Source organism: Rhizophagus irregularis, chromosome 7 (genome assembly GCF_026210795.1).
Source record: "Rhizophagus irregularis chromosome 7, complete sequence".
NCBI lineage: Eukaryota > Fungi > Glomeromycota > Glomeromycetes > Glomerales > Glomeraceae > Rhizophagus > Rhizophagus irregularis.
This window is the reverse complement of record NC_089435.1, coordinates 5,233,359-5,254,109: the sequence shown is the minus strand read 5'-3', so window position 1 is coordinate 5,254,109 and position 20,751 is coordinate 5,233,359. Positions and strand designations below refer to the sequence as shown.

Below are 20,751 nucleotides of genomic sequence, written 5' to 3'. Positions count from 1 at the left end.
AAAAATATTAATTTCATTTTTACGAAAATATTAGTAATTTCAAACAATTAATTTTACTTAAAATTACAAGTCACGTGGGAATGGAAAATCTTGGAGTGATGCTGAGGTAAATGGGATAAATCATTTTTAAATTGTCACATGTGCAGCTATGAGTTCAAAAATACTATTATAATTATCTGAGAGACACAGAATTTTTTCAGTATCAAAAACTTATTTGTTACCCCTATGACACAAAAAATTACACCTGCAAAACTTGTGTACTATCTGAGTTTCACTATTTATATTTATCTGAAAGACTTTGCCAGTTTTTTTTCAAAATGAAATCCTATTTGTCACATATTTTTCATCACACCTAAATTTTATGAAGGAGAAAATACTGAATTAAACATATATTTTGATATTGAATTATCAACATTAGTTAATGCAATTTTAAAAAATAATAGTAGTGATAATATTGAAAATATTAATTGTAAAATTGGGCATTATATATTATTTCTTATAGTGAGAAAAAGGGCTCTCTTCTTCTTGAAAAACAACCAACAAACATTTATTGTTAGATAAAAAAAGTGATACTTCCACTTATTTAAAAATGGTACTGGCATTGTAAAAGGTTAATAAACATTGAAATAATATCAAGTTTAAGCTAAATGTCATCTATGGTTAAAAAAATATTTGGCCAAATTTTAAATTATTGGAAAAGATGAATGATAATATTAAAGCACTAAAAAATCGCCAAACTACACTAAGAATTTGGAGAGATTTGGACCATAATGCAATGTATTAGGAATAATATTATATCATATTTGTAAAGTATCAAAATAATTAAACAAAACTATTTTAAGAAAGTCAACAATTATAATATTAACAATCTATTAGCAAAAGAAAGTAAGATATAATACCTTAATAGTTTATTATAAATAAATATCAATGTACTGTATAATTACCAAAAATAATCATCCGAATCATGTGCACAGATGTGTAACCTGTCACGCGGAACGAAAATCGTTTTTTTAAAAAGAAATAATTCTCGAATAAGCTGATCAGAAATAATGTCTCGACATAGAGTGGTTAGAAGCCTGAATGCTGCAGGTAATTTATTGTATGCTTTGACTTTATATGCTAATTTAATTAATTCTCCTTCAGATATACTTGCAGAAACAGAGAATTATGACTATGATTATGACGATTATGATGATGGTAACTACAAATTTCTTTCCTAGGTTGATATTTCAAATATAAATTAATTAATTTTGATTTAATATTCTAAGAAAATTATGAAATGACTCCGGAAGATAAAGGTTTGACAAATAGTAAAATGAATTTTGATTGAATCGAAACATTTATACTGTTATAAACATCCTAGCACAAATGGACAAAGGGAAAATGTTTGTTAGAAATGTTATCGGACAAGTAGAAGGGATATCTGATAAAGATATCGAAAATGCTTTATGGAATTATTATTATAATACAGAGGATACAATAGCGTACTTATTAGGTACGTTAGTTGTTTGTATTGGTATAGATTATGTTTGAGTTCCATCGTGATCTCTACGGTAATAACCATTAGAATTAATTTTGTTCTTAGACGAGGTTCATAAATCCAAAGCAAATAAAAAATCACAAAAGAAATTGGGTTCTAATAAAACTATTCCCGTAAAGAAAGGTGATTCGAGTCTTTATCTCTTATTTTACTTTATTTTTTTTTAGAAGTGGATGGCGGTTATTTTATTCTATTATTAAGAATGACTAATATTAATGAAATTACAAGCAAATAATTTTCTTGGTCATTCACATTAACCGAGAATCTTCTCTCGGCTTTGATCTTCTCAAACTCAACAGATCTATTGTCTAATGTGGATCATGGGAAACGATATCCGAGCCCTGTGGTCTTTGGTGCAAATCAGCGAAATCCTGAAAGTCACCATTTATTAGAAAACAAAACTAGAACTATTTTTGCAAATTGTGTTTCCCCCAATGACATTTGGATGGGACATGACGTAAAATGGTGTAGTCTTACTCCTAATAAATTAATGTTTGCAGAAAATTCAATTCATGAAATGCAACAAAATTTGCATTATGGCGGGTTACTAGGTGGTGCAGATTCTGAAAAGCCCAAATCAACACAATCGAAACTCTCGAGTTTGCATAGCCAGTTGGATTCCACTAATGATATGTTTTCAACTAGAACGACAAATGAACATAAACGTTTCTCAGTCAGAATTAATAATAATATTGATAGCCAGCTCAACGTAGGAGAGTCTTCATTTTCGAAACCTGAGATACGCTCATCTGAACTATCACTGTCATCTCTGGCTCAGTTGAATATGAAACAATCAATTAGGCCATCATTATCTAGCATGGCAACAAATACCACGTTAAAATTAGAGTCATCCAAATCTCAAACTTCTTCTAGCTTGCAGTTGAACAGTCAAGCTCCATCTTTATCATCTCTAGCTCAAAAATCTATTTTACAGTCTTCTGGACGTGTTTCTTTAACTAGACTTGCGTCAAAAAAATTAGATAATAGATCCCCATTGCAAAAAACAATGACCCCTATAATTTCCAAACAATCAAAAACTTTATCATCTGATACAAATTGCTTGCATGATTCAACAACATTATCTTCATCAAGCGAAATAGTTAATGAGGTGTCTCAGACTATAATGAATGACCAAATTTCAGAAATTACTCAATCTAAGGAATTCATTCAGAATTCACATCAATTATTATTAAATCCTCATATTGCACCGCCATCCATTTTCGCTACTTCCATATTTGAACAACTTCAAGATAATCTAGTGCCTTCTAATGATTTAATTACTTTTGAACTTAACACAGCAGGCTCAAACAATAGTGGGTTTGCTTTTAATACACCAAGCCCTGATGATACTGCTTTGAAGGCACAACGTCAAAGAAATACTGGTACATTAAAAGGTATTTTAATCCTTTTTGTCATATTCCAACCATTTTATATTATTAATATCTTGTTTATTTAATGATTAGATAAAGCCAAACAAGATGTTTCTTCTACATCATCAAATGCTTCAGCATCAAGTCCCATATTAAAAACAGCACAAAAGCCAGAATCCAAAGAAAAACAACTTACAACTGTTTTACTTGAAGAAGATAACGGCGCTGAAGTTTTATATGATAATAATGTTGATAAACAACTGAGATTTGATATGGAAGCGCTTAATCTTAACGTTGAAAATACCTCTTCTAAAAAAGTAACAAAATTGCCACCAAAAATATCACCTAAGCATAAGCGTATTAATGTTCTTGAAGAATACAAGAAACGGAATGATAATAAAGTGGCATTAAATTTAGTGGTTGTTGGTAAGTGTATAAACTTACATAGTACTTTGTGATTAATATTGGATATTATATAGGCTAACTATTTATACCTATGTATTAATATAAAGGACATGTTGATGCAGGAAAAAGTACACTAATGGGTCACTTATTGTATTTACTTGGTGAAGTCAATGAAAAGACTATGAAAAAATATGAAAGAGACTCTTCAAAAATTGGAAAGTCATCTTTTGCGTATGCGTGGATTCTTGATGAAACGGGTGAAGAACGTGCCAGGTATGATGTTTGCATGAATTATAAATTTTCAAAGCATATTAATTAGTATATTATATATACAATTAGTTTATTCAAATACTTTATAAATCTAGAGGTATCACAATGGATATTGCAATCACCAAATTTGAAACTGAACATAGAAGATTTACATTATTAGATGCTCCAGGGCATCGAGATTTTATTCCAAATATGATTTCGGGAGCAGCTCAGGTAGATGAAATTGTTTTCAGAAAAAAAAAATTATTTTTTTTTTATTAATAAATGGATTACCATTTTTAAATACTAGGCAGATGTTGCTATTCTTGTAATCGATTCTACTACTGGTGAATTTGAAGCTGGATTTGAAGCAAATGGTCAAACAAAAGAACATGCATTACTTGTTAGAAGTTTGGGTGTACAACAATTGGTTGTAGCAATTAATAAATTAGACGTTGTAAGTGTATATATTAGTTTATAAGAATACATTGATTTAAAATAAATAAATAATTTTTTTTTTTTTTGATCCACAGGTAGGTTGGTCACAAGATCGGTTTAATGAGATCATAACCAAGTTAAGTCCTTTTTTGAATCAAGCTGGATTTAAAAAGGATAAAGTAATATATATTCCTTGTAGTGGATTGACAGGAGAAAATTTGTTAAAGAGATCTCAAAATATTTTGGAGTGGTATTCTGGACCAACTTTATTTCAACAAATAGGTTTGTACAGTTTAACATAACTATGTTTTTGACCGTCTAATATAATATAACTTTTAATACATCTATAGATAAGTTTGAACCTCCTATACGACTTTTAGATAAACCATTTCGACTTTCAGTTTCAGATTTTTTTAAAGGAGGAATAAGTGGTATGGGAGGTATTACTGTTGCTGGAAAAATAGAAGCAGGAACTATTCAGATTGGAGATGATGTTTTGGTTATTCCTGGTGGTGAATATGGTGTAATAAAAGGTATAATTTATTTTTTAAAAAAAATAAAAATGGAAATTATTGAATATTAAAATATAATGAAATATTAATAATTAAAGGTTTGGAAGCAAATGATGAATCTTCAAAATGGGCAGCTGCTGGAGATTCTATTTTAATGACATTATCTGGATTAGACATTCTCCAACTTAAGTAAGCAATATATTTATTTGTTATAAAAATTTCCATTAATTATTAACTTTTTTATATATAGAGTTGGATCTATTTTGTGTTCAGTATCACATCCAGTTCCTGTAACATCATATATTTTAGCACAAATTGTTGTATTTGATATTAAAGTTCCAATTACAAAAGGATTTCCTGTAAGTCATATATAAATGATAGTATAAATTTTTCTTTAATTTTATTATTTAACTTATTATATATTTAGGTTATTCTTCATAGACAAAGTCTTAATGAACCGGCTATTATAACCAAATTAGTTACTATTTTAGATAAAAGTACAGGAGAAATTGTAAAGAAAAATCCAAGGTAAAACATTTAATAATTTATTAATTTCCAATAATTTAAAAATTAATTATTATTTTAATAAAATTAATAGATGTCTTCCTAAAGCATCATCTGCTACTGTTGAAATTAAACTTACTAATAGACCAGTTCCTTTTGAAACTTATAAGGAAAATAAAGAATTAGGAAGAATTATGTTAAGAAAAGGTGGAGAAACAATTGCTGCTGGTATTATTATTAATGTAAGTAATATTATAATTTATTAATTTTAATACTATATAAATCTAATATTTTTTTTTTATAATAGATATTATCATATAATTCTTAAATAAAAACAATTTCATTTCATTTTTTTTATTAATTTATTATTCTTTTATTTTTATTTTTATAAATTAAATTAAATAAAATATATTAGTTATAAATCTAATTAATAGGTAATATAGATTTGTATATAAATTATTTTTATTTTTTATTTTTTAATATATATATAATATGATTTATTAATAGGATTTTGATTGTATTAAAATAACACTATTAAAATTACAATTATCTAGTTGTTTAGTAAAATGTAAAGATTTTTATTTTTTTTAAAACAATTATTTAATTTTAAATATAATTAAAAAAATTATGATTTGTCATATATGTGATTTATCATTATACCCATTTGTCATGTGATTTGATTAATTTAATTATATAATAGTAGTCATAAGATTTGTGTAATTTTTTTATTGTAATAATGTAAAATAAACTATAATTACATAAATTATACTTTTAATAAACTTTCAATTATTAAGTAAATCAGTATTTCCTACAGCTTCTTTCTTTTTCTCTTAAAATATTTTTATTTTAACTATTCCTTTCATTAATATTTAAATGTAAAATTCTGTTTTATTACTAATATTGAATATAAATATATTTTTTTTATTAATATTAAATGTAAACTACTTTATGGAAAATATGAAAGAAGAGTTAAGTAAAGACATTTAAAACTTAGAATTTTGTATAGGCTTAAGAGATTAGGAATCGAAAATTAAAAGTGAGGTTTAAATTAGAATAGTAGGTTAATGTTAAAAATGTAAATTTTAGAATTACTATACAATATTGTGAATAAACTAATACAGGTCAAAAAGTGAAAAATCAGTCACCAATTGGTCACCAATCAGGTAGCTGATTGGTGACTGATTGGTGACTGATTGGCATTTTTGCCAAATACCGTCACCAATCAGGCAGTTTGCTAACTTTTGATCCAGTAATCAGAAAAAGATAAAATATAGCTCATTGGAATCGTCTCAACAAGACAAATCTAATGGTAGTAAAATCGCATCTCTATGATTAATAGTTAATAAAAAATTAAATAAAATATAATTGATACATTTTTATTTTTATATTTTACTTAATTTCTCATCAAGTATTAATCCTAGAAATGCAATTTTACTACCATTAGATTCGTCTTGTTGAGACGATTCCAATGAGTTATATTTTATCTTTTTCTGATCACTGGATCAAAAGTTAGCAAACTGCCTGATTGGTAACGGTATTTGGCAAAAATGCCGATTGGTGACTGATTGATGCCTGATTTTTTACTTTTTGACCTGTGTAATAAAATAATTTTGTAAATAATTTTAAAATGTTTTTGAAAAAAAGAACAATATTAAAGTAAATCTATATCTTTACAGAAACTTAACATTTTTAATCAATATAGAATTGATATCATTAAGTTTATCTTAACAGCAGTGTTGGCATTTTCTGGAATCTGGAATCTGGAAACATGTATTCCAGATTAATTCCAGTGGTTTTGGAAGCATTGAAATCAAATTTCCAGATTCCAGAAACCATTGGAATCAATTTGGAATCAAAATTCCAATGTTTCAGATTCCAGATTCCAGTAAAATTTTCATTGGAAACTGGAATTTCCCACTGCTTAACAGTATTATTTTAACATTATTTCAATATTGATTTAATATCAATTTAATATCGATGTGATATCAAAATAAATTAATATCATATTAATATTGAATCAATATTAAATTAAGAAATAATGTATTTACCGCACTCTGCGTTACAAATTTATATATATTTTTATGTTTATCATTTGCCATTTTAAGGGGTGCGGTGTATAAACTAAAGATCGACATAAACAATTTACAAAAAAGGAAGGATGTGTTGTAACACAGGGTGCGGTAAATAAATTCACTCTTAAATTAATATCAAAATAATATCTGAAATGACATCAAAATGATATCTTTAAGTTAAACTTAAATATATTGTTTCGATGTTATTTCAATTATCATTTTAATATCATTTTGATACTATTTTGATATTATTTTAATATTAAAATGATAATATTTTATTTTGATATCATATTGATATTAAATTGATATTGAATCAATATTAAAATGATATCAATATGATATCATTTGAAAACTTAAAGTTTCTGTAAAGATAATAATTCATGATTATAATCAAAATACTAAAAATAGCAATCTTCTTATCAAACCTTTATTTAACATTAGTGGAAAAAATTAGTACATATAAATCATATTATGACCATATATTGTTATTAAATCAATAGAACAAAAAATATAAAAGTAAATAGAGTGATTTATTGAAATTAAATGGATATTTTCAAACTTTATTAAATCCTAATTCCTATATCTTAGATTATTTTTATTCTATTTAGCTAATTTAACTAGTAATAAAAAATTTGGATAATATTTATGCATTCTTTTTATATACAAAATTTAGTATTTCATACCTTACTATTATTCAAATATATATTAAATTAGAAGAGCTTAAAATAACTACTTATGGATGGTATGAATTTTAGTATTTTAATATAATTTGGTAGACAAATTTATTGGCAAATTGATTGATTTCAGATTACATAAATGTTTGTATAATTATACAAATATTAAATAAAATTTAAATATTAAAATATTAAATAAATTAGCCTATTATTAATATATTAAATTAAAATCTTATTAAATTTGTAGAAAATAAAGTTTAACCATTTTTCATTTATTTTTAAAATTTGTTAAACCTCTATAATATACAGAAATAAAAAGATATATCAGTAAATTTTTTAAGGTAAAAATTTGCAACGATCTCTGGTCTAAATTTCTACGCAGATTTGCTATCCTGTCAATGCATATCAGAGAAAAATTTTTAATAAAATCTACGCAGATCTGCAAATATTAAAAAATCTATACAGAATTTTAAAAATAAATCTTCAAAATATTAAACAAAAATTATTATTGAATGTTGCATTAATTAATTTTAAAGCTCTAATTGGTCCAGTCCTAATCTGGCAATCTGGCCTGAAAATTCAGATTGGTCAGGTCTGGGTTAGTGGTTTAATCTGTGAATATGAAATCTGGATATCCATACGGGTACACAGATATCTGAATATTAATTTTAAATAACAGATAAAAGATTACAGATATACAAATATCCATGGATATCTATACAGATATATATTAATTTTGTGTAACTTTGTTGATCAAAAAATGCGCGTCAGTGATTAAAAAAAGGCTTATTATAGTCTAGTCTTTGTTATAATAATGTCTAGTGAGGAGTTGGCAGATATTCGCAGCCAGAAAATCTTAAAACCACTTAACTTGTGGTTCAAAAAGGCCGAAGGCGAAAGGTATGTGAACTATTAAATCAGCAAAATTTAGCTCCAAATGGACCTTTAATTGAGCCAGAGTCAGACACGGATTCTACAAATAACCAGCATAAAACTGGCAAGAATAATAAGAAACGCAATAAAGTTTCAACAAAACTGATTTAAATAAAATAGCTAACCAACTAGTTTTAATTCCAAATGCTAAACCACCAGGATAGAGTTGGATATGGAGTTACTTTGAACAATATGAACCAACTGAACAATATAGAAGGATTGTAAAGTGTTTAGTTCAAGTTCAACAGAAAAATGGTGTAGAATCATGTAGTCATTTTATGGGTTCTGATAATTCTACTGGCAATTTTATTGTTCATCTTTCTACACATAGAATTACTGAAGAAAGCCATAGAAGAAGGATGAGTGAAATACGAAATAACAATCAGCTATCACAAACCCGTATGATGAAATTATTTGAAATAATCCTACATTAAAAATAGTCAGGACGGAAGTTTGTTGGAATATTGATTAAAGATAATGACATTCCAGTATATAATGATGAACGGTTTTGTCGAATTTATTCAGAACTTGATCCAAACTATCAAATTCCAAGTGATAAAACAATTCAACAACTAATAGCTGAGTCATACAATCAAATCAAGGTTGTTTTAACAAAAAAATTTAGTAAAGATGTTATTTCTTATTCTATCATAACGGACTTATGGACAGCACGAAGTAGAAATAGATGGATATATTGGTGTTACGTATTCTTTTATTGATAACAATTTTAATATCTGCGAAGCAATTTTAGCAGTTCAATACATTCCATATTCTCATACAGGTGATAATATTTATGAAGTATTACGTGATATTATTTCAAATTGAAATTTAAATGGTAAAGTCTTTACAATGACGACCCAATATGGTAAAAGCTGAAAAATTAATGAATGAACTTACAAGACTCCCCTGTACAGCTCATACATTACAGCTTGTTGTAGGTAAAGGATTAATACCAGCAGAAGTTTTAATTGCACGAGCTAAAAGACTAATAAATTTTTTTACATCACCTAAATAAACGGAAAAATTACTGGAGATTCAAAAAAATACCAACCATTTTAATAATAATGAGGTAATTAAATTTTTATTTATTACTAATTTATTAGATTATTTATTACTCTATTATGCTAAAAAAATGCACTCCATTTTATTAAATCAATTTATTTAGTATTAATTAATGTATTTTCTTCAAAAAATTATTTTATTATAGAATTTAGAAAATAATGATGAATACCTCCAAATGATTGCTGATGTAGAAACTCAGTGGAATTCTAGCTATCTTGCATGGAAACGTTTAATAAAAATCAAAGATCTTATTGATGTCCTGGCATCTACTATGTTGATTGATCCTGATGCTTCAACACGGCGTGATGGAAAAATGACTAAAAAAAATAAATTTAACAGAAAATGAATGGCAAAAAATCAGTAAATTAATTATAATTTTGAAAGATTTTGCCAGAGCAACTGAATATTTAGGCGGGAGTAAATACACAACCATTAGTTTAATGTATAATGTATTAACAATAATTAATTAAAAAATTTTACCAGATGATAATTCAGATGTGGAAGTTATAGATTTAACCAGTCAAAATATGGCATTTGATGATGATGTTGGCTATAAAGATGCACCAGAAGATGAACCTATTTCTGGACAACCTATACGTAGAAAAATTAATATTAATATGCCACAAAATTGCATCAATCTTGATAAGCGTGTTAAAGTAGCATTATACTAAGCAATGAATCATTATTGGGAAGTTCCACAGGAACAAGGGATGTTGGCTGCTTTATTGGATTCACGATTTAAAGAACTTGGATTTACGTCTAATTCATTGCACCTTAGATCTCAAGAGCAATTAAGAAATGCATATCAAGATATAAGGATATTAACTGGTGAAAATCAAGAAGTTGAATTACAACCAGTTTCATTAAATTCATTATTAGCAAGAATATTTCAAGATAATGTTACTCACGTTAATGAAGTAGCTAATTATTTAGCTTTACCTAAGATTCATCATGACGATTGTCCTTTAACATGGTGGAAAACTAATAAAACAAGATTTCCGGTACTATCAAAATTAGCAAGAAAGTATTTGGCCATTCCCGCCACATCCACTCCAAGTGAAAGACTTTTTAGCGAAGCTGGCAATGTTATGACCATAAAAAGAACACAGTTGGCATCAAATATGTTGGAAAATTTGGTGTTTTGTAAGAAGAATTGGCGTTTAGTTGGAGGGATTTTTCCTTTAAAATATTAATTATGCCGATTAATATGACAAAGTTACACAAAAAGTATTTAAATCTTTTCATTCTTTTATTTTTTTGAAACTTTATTTTTTACATCGTATTGTGATATAATAATGGATAATAAAATAATAAACAACAATAAAATAATAAACCATACTGACTATTGTTTCAACTTTTCAATTATAATAATAAATTTTTTTATCCGTTTTATCCGTTATTATCTGTTTATTATGTTATTATCTGGATAAATCTGCAATCTGGATTATCTGTGAATTGAATTTATCTACACAAATTTATCCAGATTTTTTATTGGTAGAAATCCATATCTGTAACACTGGTCAAAAACCAATATATCGGGTAGCAGATATGTATCAGATATGTACCCGATATGTGTAAGATATATGTATATATATATATCATATACATATCGGGTACCGATATGTATATGATATGTAAATAATATGTATATAATATATATATTTACACGTATGCTACATATTGGGTGCGATTTTGCACGTATCATATACATATCTGTATCGATACGTATATTTATACGTAAATAATACGTATATAATATATATATTTACACATATCTTACACATATTGGGTACCCAATTTTCTGCATTAATACTATACATATCGGGTACATATTTGATATATATCTGCTACCCGATATATTAGTTTTTGACCAATGTGATGGAGGTCACGAATTATCTGTTCACAGATAAATGGATATCCAGATTGGACCACTAGTCTGGGTTGATGTTTCAATATGAATCAAAATATTCAGTCTAATCTGATCCGATTTCAGGTTATAAATCTAATCAATAAATGTTCAATTGTTTAATTATTAAATAAAAAAAAATGGTGCAAAATGTTTTTTTTTTAATATATTATTATAAAAAATATTTACACAATGTTTTTATAATTAATTTAATGAAAAAAATGAAAAAACTATTTTCACAATATTTTTTTTAATTAATTTAATAAAAAAACGTGTGAAAACGTTTTTTTCAATATATTATTATAAAAAAATGGTTTAACAAAAAACATTGTGAAATTTTTTTTAAAGTAATTTTAATTAAAAATGTTTTCACAACATTTCTATAATAATTTAATAAAAAAATGTTATGAAATATTTTTTCAAAGTAATTTTAATTATAAAAATATTCATGCAATATTTTTTTAATTAATTTAATGAAAAAATATTGTGAAAACATTTTTTTTAATATATTATTATAAAAAAAATGCAAATATTTTTTTATTATAAAACTAGACCAAACTGGATCAAAATAATTGGTTTATTTTGGTCTAGTCCAGTTTATGTTAAAAGATAATCTGGGACTGGACTGATTTTTTTAGTCTGATCTCAGGTTTTTTTAATCCAAATCAATCCAGACTATTTAAAGTTTTAATTAATTCATTTATAAACTGAAATCTTTTTATTAAACCATATTTAATAATATTTACAAAATTAAAAAAAATTATATGAAAATCTATTACATATTGAAGGTTATCAAAGAAAAAAAATTATTAAATGCATTAAAATCAAAGTTCCGTCATCTTTTTTACTTCAAATTCATATATTATTAATAGTTTAGAACATTATTTCAGTTGGTTTGATTTTAACAAATAACAAATAAAATAGAAAAAATTCTAAGTTTTTTGTACATATTCACATTTCACAAAAGTATTACAAATCATCAGTAAATTTTTTAGGGTAAAAAGTGTAAAGATCTTTGGCCTAAATTTCTGTGCAGATCTACTACCCTGTTAATATATGTTGGAGAAAAATTTTTATTAAAATCTGCGCAGATTTGCAAATGTTAAAAAATCTGCGTAGAATTTTAAAAATAAATCTTCAAAATTTTTCAAAACAACTTAAGTTCAGTTATCTACTATTAAATGTTAACTAGTGTCAACTTTTTAATTTATTTAATAAAAGCATTACAAATTATATGTACAAATCAATTAAATTACATTAATTATTCTATATTATAAATTTATATGTTGTTAATAGTTTGGACATTGTTCCAATTGGTTTAATTCCAATAAACAATGGAGACCTACAAATGAAAAAAATTTTGAAGCAAGTAGCTTTAAAATATATAATCTAGCATCCAGAATTTAAACATAAAAGAATAAATAATTATTAGTATAATGATTGTTAAAAAAAGTAAAAAAAAGGAACTTCAAATATCAGGAAATTTGTTTAAGCGTAATTTAGTGTAATATTTTGGAGGTGATGTAAAATTTTGAAATATTACACTAAAAACGTAATATTACAAAAGTTTACACTCTTAAATTTAAATAATTATAGTAATTTATATCTCGCTATTTACTGATCCAATCAAAACGATCTATAGTTCATTGGAATCAGCTCATTATAACGAATCGAATGGTAGTAAAATCATATCTTTACATTTGATAGATGACTTTCTATAAATTTAAAACTTTATTTATTGCATACTATAGAGCATTCTATCAGCTGTAAAAATGTGATTTTACTACCATTTGATTCGTCTTGATGAGCTGATTCCGATGAGCTATAGATCATCCTGATTTGATCAATAGATAGCGAGATATTATTAAATTACTATAATTATTCAAATTTAAGAGTGTAAACTTTTGTAATATTACGTTTTTAGTGTAATATTTCAAAATTTTACATCACCTCCAAAATATTATACTAAATTACGCCTAAACAAATTTCCTGATGTATAGTTGTCTGAAAAATTTACTATATCAAGAGTTCGCTATATCAAGGTTTAACTGTATTTTCAAATTTTTTAGATTAAAAAATGTAATTAACCTTCCTGCAAAGTTTATTATCCCATCAAAATTCCAATTGATGTTTTTCAGAATTTATATTTTTTGTCTGATCCAATACTATCATAACTTCATAAGGTATTCTTTGTGATATTTATATTCAACAATAAAATATTACTAAAATATTATTAAAATATTACTTTTTAAATAGATAATTCTGATCATTATGAAACATTTGCAAATTTATATGGCAAACTTACAACAGAAAAATTCTGTTCTTCTTTAATTAATTTAAATTCTAAAACTGAGCTAGCACCAAGTAATATCCTTATTTCTACCAAAATCAAAGATTATATAAAATGTAATTCATATGAAAAAATACAATGCCTTTATAGTGAATTAAAATTAACAGAACAAGAAAAACAAGATTTAGAATTTACGCTACAAATTAACACATATTTCTGTGGATCCCTAATTTTTTTGGATGATTATAGTTTAGTACAAAAGGTTTTTGTTAAAATTCAAATTTCCTGTGATTCGCTTATTGAATTGCTTTATTATATCTCAAAAAAAGCAGAAAATATTCCTATCTGCTATTGGTGTGATGTGAATAATTAGAGTTCCAAATGGGTCAGATCAGGTTAGGTTATATCAGATTATCTGTTTGACCTAATCTGAACTGAAACCTGAAAATTTTCAGGATTTATATTAAAATATCAAAAAAAAAATGGTGTAAAACATTTTTTTTAAAATATTGCAATTCAGTTTTTTATATTAAAATTGTATAAAAAGGTGAATCACAATACCACAACTAACTTTTCAATATAAAAAAAAGTGAATTCTGATACCGCAATTCACTTTTTATATATAAAATCGATATAAAAAAGTGAATTTTAATATCGCAACTTATTTTTATTATATAAAATCAATATAAAAAAGAGTGAATCCCAATATCACAATTCACTTTTATTATATAAGATCAATATAAAAAGTAAATTATAATACCGTATGCTTCTTATTATATAAAATTATAGTTTCAAGTTAACAGGTCATTTAGGTTATATTGATGTTATAATCTGAACTGATGCTGAATTGCAATTATTAAACCTGACCTGAAAAATTCAGGTCAACCTGTCAGGTTACCTGAATTTAGTCAACCTGTTTGGAACTTTACGAATAATGATTTTGTAACTGTACTTCAAAATTTACAAGAAAATTTTAAGTTAGTATATCCATTATGTAGTAGTTGTAATGAAAATGTGAAAACATTTTATTTATTATTTTTTTTTTACTGCAACATATTTAGTTTCTTTATTAGAATAATATAATCATAATACATCATACAAATGAAAATGAAAAGAGTAAACTAATAATCAGTAGAAACTAAACCACTCATCATCCTGAAAAGGATTCCACATGTACACTGTCAAGTAGAATTTAGGCTATGAGAGTACTTTCTGTGTTAAGTGTATATTTGTTCTTAGAGGGGATTCCCTCTTCTCAGTTTACACCTATAAGGAAATTTCAGCAAGACCCATTATGAAACAGTAGAAAAAAAAAAGGATTTAAACAAAAAAAAACAGGGTAAAAAAAAAGGGTTAATATTTATATATATAATAGCGAGCATTCCATAATCCCATTTTTCCTTATTTGGCCTAGTATTCTCGTCAGTTGGTCAATGATCTTAGCAACGTTTGAATTTCAGCCAAAATCATAAGTTTGTCGTTACCATTGAAGCCTTGTTATTTGAAGTAGATTGCTTTTTTTTTTCAAAAGACTTCCCTTTCTTAAGCTGTCTATTATTGGATTTATTCACATTCTGCATAACATTCAGAATCTTCTCTTAGTTCTACTTTTGAGTAGAATCTGTCTTTTTTGGTAGTTTATTTTTAAGCCGATTCAAGGTGGACGAAAAATATCTAGTCCAAATACCTTTAAATTCTTCAAAGTGAATTCTGTATTGAGTGTTTTATCCAAACTAACCTAAGTGTCAAAATATACAATCAACTTCTTTCGTCCATGATAGAGCTCTGAATAGGTTAGGTCAGGTCAGGTTAATTGATAAACCTGACCTGAAATTTTTTTTCAGGTAAGGTCAAGTCAGGTTATATCAGGTTGTCTGTTTGATCTGACCTGACCTGAAACCTGAAAAATTTCAGGACTATTTTTATTAAAGTATTGAAAAAAAATGGTACAAACCTTTTTTTTTTTAATATAATATTATGAAAAAAAACGTTTTTGCAACGTTTTTTATTAAAATATTGAAAAAAATATTGCAAAACGTTTTTTTTAATATAACATTATGAAAAAAATGTTTTCGCAACGTTATTTAATATTGAAATATCAAAAAAAAAATGTTACGAAACATTTTTTTAATATAATATTATGAAAAAACGTTTTCGCAACGTTTTTTCTCAAAATATTGTGATTCAACATTTTTATATTAAAATCATATAAAAAAGTGAATCCCAATACTGCAATTCACTTTTTTATATTGATTTTGTATAACAAAAGTGAGTTGCGGTATTGCAACTCACTTTTATTATATAGATTCTATATAAAAAAGTGAATCGCAATATCGCAACTCACTTTTATTATATAGAATCTATATAAAAAAGTGAATCGCAATACCGCAACTCACTTTTATTATATAGAATCTATATAAAAAAGTGAATCGCAATACCGCAACTCACTTTTATTATATAGAATCTATATAAAAAAGTGAATCGCAATACCGCAACTCACTTTTATTATATAGTAGAATCAATAGTTTCAGGTTAACAGGTCAATCAGGTCAGGTCAATCTTCATACCTGACCTGAATTTTTTTTAAAAATCTCATACCTGACCTGAATTTCAGGTCAGGTCAGGTCAGGTCAGATTACCTGAATTTGGCTGACCTGTTCGGAGCTCTAGTCCATGATCTTAAATAATTTTGAATGCTAAAGTACCATCTAATTGTGATAGCATTGATTAGGCTGGATTCGCTGCATTGTAAATAATATTGTTAGTAACAGATTTGGGTACATCCATAACAACGGCCTGGAATTTTTTTTGCTCTTTGCGTTGCTTCAAATTCCAGGATGCAGAAAACTATCGTACAGGCAGTCTTCCAAATGGAGCAGTCCAAACTCTGTTATTCCAATTAAGCAAAGTTTACTTGTTGAAGTCTATAGACACAGTTACAGTTGAATACTTCTTTTACATCTTAACTTTGAATGCAATTACTTGACCCCATTTCCCTAGGTTCATAAGAATATCAAGTTGCGACATGGTTGAGGGGATATCATAAATGACTATTTCACAGACACAAGTCTTATTTTGTGGCAGATATCCAGTCATAACAGTCGAAATCATTCTTTCTAGTATAAATTTAGGTTTCTTGGTATTCTGCTGCTACTGTACTACTTTTGGGTGAAGTCTTTTGAGTGTTCCATTTTTTTAAAGAGAATGGTAATGTAAGCTGAAAATTATCAGAACTAGAACCTTTTGTGATTTCAGCATATGTCACACACTTCTTTCCTCTTGGGATATACAGCTGAGTTTATACATTAAATTTTGTTTATGTCACAAGGGTACCACTGGTGATTGGTGTTTGGGTTCCTCTAAAATTTTTATTTCCATTGAATGATCATCCAGCAAAGCTAAGGGTGAGACTGTTGTTGTTTGTTGTTCACGTGATTCCTCTTCTATTTTTCCTACATAGCTTTTCGGCGTTTCATAAAGATCACAGGTCGAAGGGGCACCATTGTCCAAAATTCAAAAAATGCAAATTCCACATTTTTCTGGAAAATGGTGGGAAATTGTGGAAAATGCTGCATTACGCTGAGCAATTTTTTGGAATAGCATTATTACAACATTGTCCGATTTAGCAAATTTTATGAAAATTTGGGAAAATGCTACATTATATCTCAAATGTAACATTTTGTAACATTTCATAAAATTGTTATAACATTGTCAATTAAAATTAAATTTTGCTTTTTTTTTGTTAAATGTTTCAATTTTCTTGCAAATGGTGCATTTTTATGAAAATTCCACATTTTATCTCCAATGTGATATCATTATAACAACATTTCATAAAATTGTTATAACATTGTCAATTAAAATCAAATTTTATCAAATATTTCGATTTCCTAGCAAATGGTGCATTTTTTTATGAAAATTCTATATTTTTTGTCAAATGTTGCATATTTTTAGCAAATTTTATGTTTTTTTGGTCAAATGTTTCACTTTCGTCAGAATGTTAAAATGTTACATTTTTTTTTTGAAAATGCTCAATAATATGGCATTACACTGGAAAATTTAGCATTTCACCAAATTATACTAAAAAGCATCACAATTATCACATTTTTTGGAAAATTCCACATTACATTAAATTATACTAAAAAATGTAGCACTATACTAAATTATGCGGCATTGCACTAAAAAATACCACAATTACACTAGACAATGTAGCATTACGCTAAAAAGTACCACAATTATCATATTTTTTAGAAAATTTCGTATTATGTAACATTATGCTAGAAAATGCGGAATTGCACTAAAAAATGCGGAATTGCACTAAAAAAATGCGGAATTGCACTAAAAAATGTGGAATTGCACTAAAAAACGCAGAATTGCACTAAAAACGCAAAATTGCACTAAAAAACGTGGAATTGCACTAAAAAACACAAAAAAATACTACAATTACACAGGATAATGTAGCATTACACTTAATTACATTAAAATTGTTAGGATAATTTTTATTTATTTGTAAAATTACGGACATTATTAAATTTATAATATTTATATTCTAACGCATTATTTAACATTAAATTCACATTGTTAATATTAACAATGTATCAACACGATGTGTTGTTTAATTTATACAAAACCTTACTACTGAAGATTCCCTCTTTTTGTCACTATAAACAGGCGGAGGGAGCAGCAATGGCTCTCCCCCTATAGGTACTTTATGGCCTCTACCTGTTTACAAAGGAGGGGCTTTTCGTAAAGTTATACCCTGTCGCACTAAGTGTGACTTATGATATAGAACATTGTAATTTCCCTAATTAAAAGTATAAGCTTTTTTTTCCCATGAAATTTTTATACGGTTTTTTTCATAGCAATAAACTTTTTTATACTCCTCAAATTATTTTTTCATTATTACAAATATATAAAATTACATTACTACACTATTTATTTAACTATTCAAATGGTTTAACAATAACTTCTACTTTTATATTATTACAATTTTGAATATTAATATTTTCAATATTAATTATTGGTAATTTTGATGAATCTTGAGTTATTTTATGGTCTTGTTCTAAAGATTGTATTTCAAGTTGATCATATCGTAATAATTGAGAAGCAGGAATAAAACCTAAAAAAAATATGTAATTTTTCAGATTAAAAGTAAAAAAATAAATATGGAAAATTATGGTACCTTGATTTCCCGATGTATTTTCTTTTAAAGGATTTTGTTTTTTGTTAGAAAAATTTTTAGTTAAACATTCTTCATTAAGATCATCCGCATTTCTTTTTTGGGGAATAAGAAGTGAAACATTTTTTTTTCTTTGTTGAGCAGTTGAAGTTGAATATGCAGAAATCCCAGCAAGTGTTCTATGTCCTGTAATATCCATCTGTTCTGCATGAGATATACCAAGTAACATCCATAAAGAAATTCCAGTTGAACGCATTGAATGATTGACAAGATTACGTCCATTTGCATCAATTTTACAATCTGCCACAATATTTTTAAGCATATTATCATGAGAATTTTTGCCAAGTTTTAAATCAGAAAACCAATTACCATGATATATTTCTCGTGGTGTATTTATTTTTAAAAAAAACTCTGAAGTTTTGCAGTTTTTTGGTCTTTTAGATTGATATAATAGAATATCTGCCACTGGTGAATAATTATTTGGTAGATCTGGAGGAATATAATTATGCTGACCAGAATTGTAAGGATTTTTGGCACCTCCTGCATTATTTTTCTCACGAGGTATATTTACTTCAATACTGTGATCTTCATTGAGAACAATCCAGGAATTTTTTAGTCTTTTTGGATCACCACTACGCAGATTGCAAAGAAGTGTTAACCAAAACCAAACACAGTATGTAAGACCCTTTGGTGTATCAGTTTGTATATTTGGTGAATCAAGGATAGTTTTAATCTCACACATTTCAAGTGCATCAGTTTTCTTACGGGATGTATCTTGATTGTCTTGAATTTGTTTAATTCGACCATCAAAAATTTCATGTAATCGTTTCCATTTGTGTTTATCATCGAATATTAATAATTCTATTTGGATAAAAAATATCTGACAATCCTCTAGCAATTGCAGCAAAGCCTACATGTAATGAAGAAGGTGCATATTCTTTTTTTCCTGATTTTCTAACACCACAAAAAAATTGACAAAGCTGTTCTTATAATGTAGTATCATCCAATAGTTCAAGAGAATTAGTAAAATTGGCTGCTTCTCTATAGGAATTAAAAAGATTCATCCAAGTTTTAGTACTATCATCTGTATTAGCAACGTGAGAATAAGCTTGAATAGCTTGTAAATCTTTATTTGTAGGAATAACAAATCGTTCATATGTTGTTAACTTGTTCGTTTTAGTAGAATTATTTGAGCTAGTTGATAAGGTTTCCTTAAAATATCAATTTTTTTTATTAGTTTATCTATTTATTTCAAAAAAAAAAGAAAATAGAAATATGCTTTTTAATTACCATCTTTATCCTTTCAGTCTTCAGTTGTATGTAAAAGAAAATTATTTGTTTAAAGAACGTAGAAAAATATTTAAGGGAAAAAAATAAAATAATTTGTACGTGTGATAGTAAAAGTATAAAAAGTATAAAAAAAGTAAAAAAGTTTATAATCATACACGTGATAATACAGTGATCATAAGTCACACGTAAGGTTGCTTGTCTAAACCTCTTCAAAATCCTACGATTAGTTTCGTCAAAAGTTTACTATAGATTTATTATAGTTTCGGCAGAGTTTCAGCAGTTTCGGCATTTATAATAAGTTTTGGCAGTTTCGCCTTTCTCCAAAGTTTC

General features: G+C 26.5%; 2 protein-coding genes across 2 annotated transcripts; one reads left to right on the top strand and one right to left on the bottom strand.

Annotated features, from left to right (window-relative positions):
* The first annotated feature begins 1,038 nt into the window (after positions 1-1,038).
* Positions 1,039-5,581, top strand: OCT59_027898 (uncharacterized protein). Its single transcript, XM_066137301.1, has 18 exons — positions 1,039-1,089; positions 1,144-1,197; positions 1,269-1,298; positions 1,364-1,495; positions 1,586-1,663; positions 1,840-2,934; positions 3,004-3,336; positions 3,423-3,588; positions 3,681-3,798; positions 3,875-4,021; positions 4,098-4,138; positions 4,202-4,284; positions 4,353-4,535; positions 4,613-4,703; positions 4,765-4,873; positions 4,942-5,042; positions 5,113-5,260; positions 5,326-5,581. The coding sequence occupies exons 1-18, from the start codon at positions 1,050-1,052 to the stop codon at positions 5,344-5,346; spliced, it is 2,970 nt and encodes a 989-aa protein (XP_065993703.1). The 5' UTR covers positions 1,039-1,049; the 3' UTR covers positions 5,347-5,581.
* Positions 5,582-20,117: 14,536 nt separating this feature from the next.
* On the bottom strand, positions 20,118-20,424 carry OCT59_027897 (uncharacterized protein; the record flags this gene model as incomplete). Its single annotated transcript, XM_066137300.1, has 2 exons — positions 20,118-20,342; positions 20,422-20,424. The coding sequence occupies 2 exons, from the start codon at positions 20,422-20,424 to the stop codon at positions 20,118-20,120; spliced, it is 228 nt and encodes a 75-aa protein (XP_065993702.1).
* Positions 20,425-20,751: the final 327 nt, after the last annotated feature.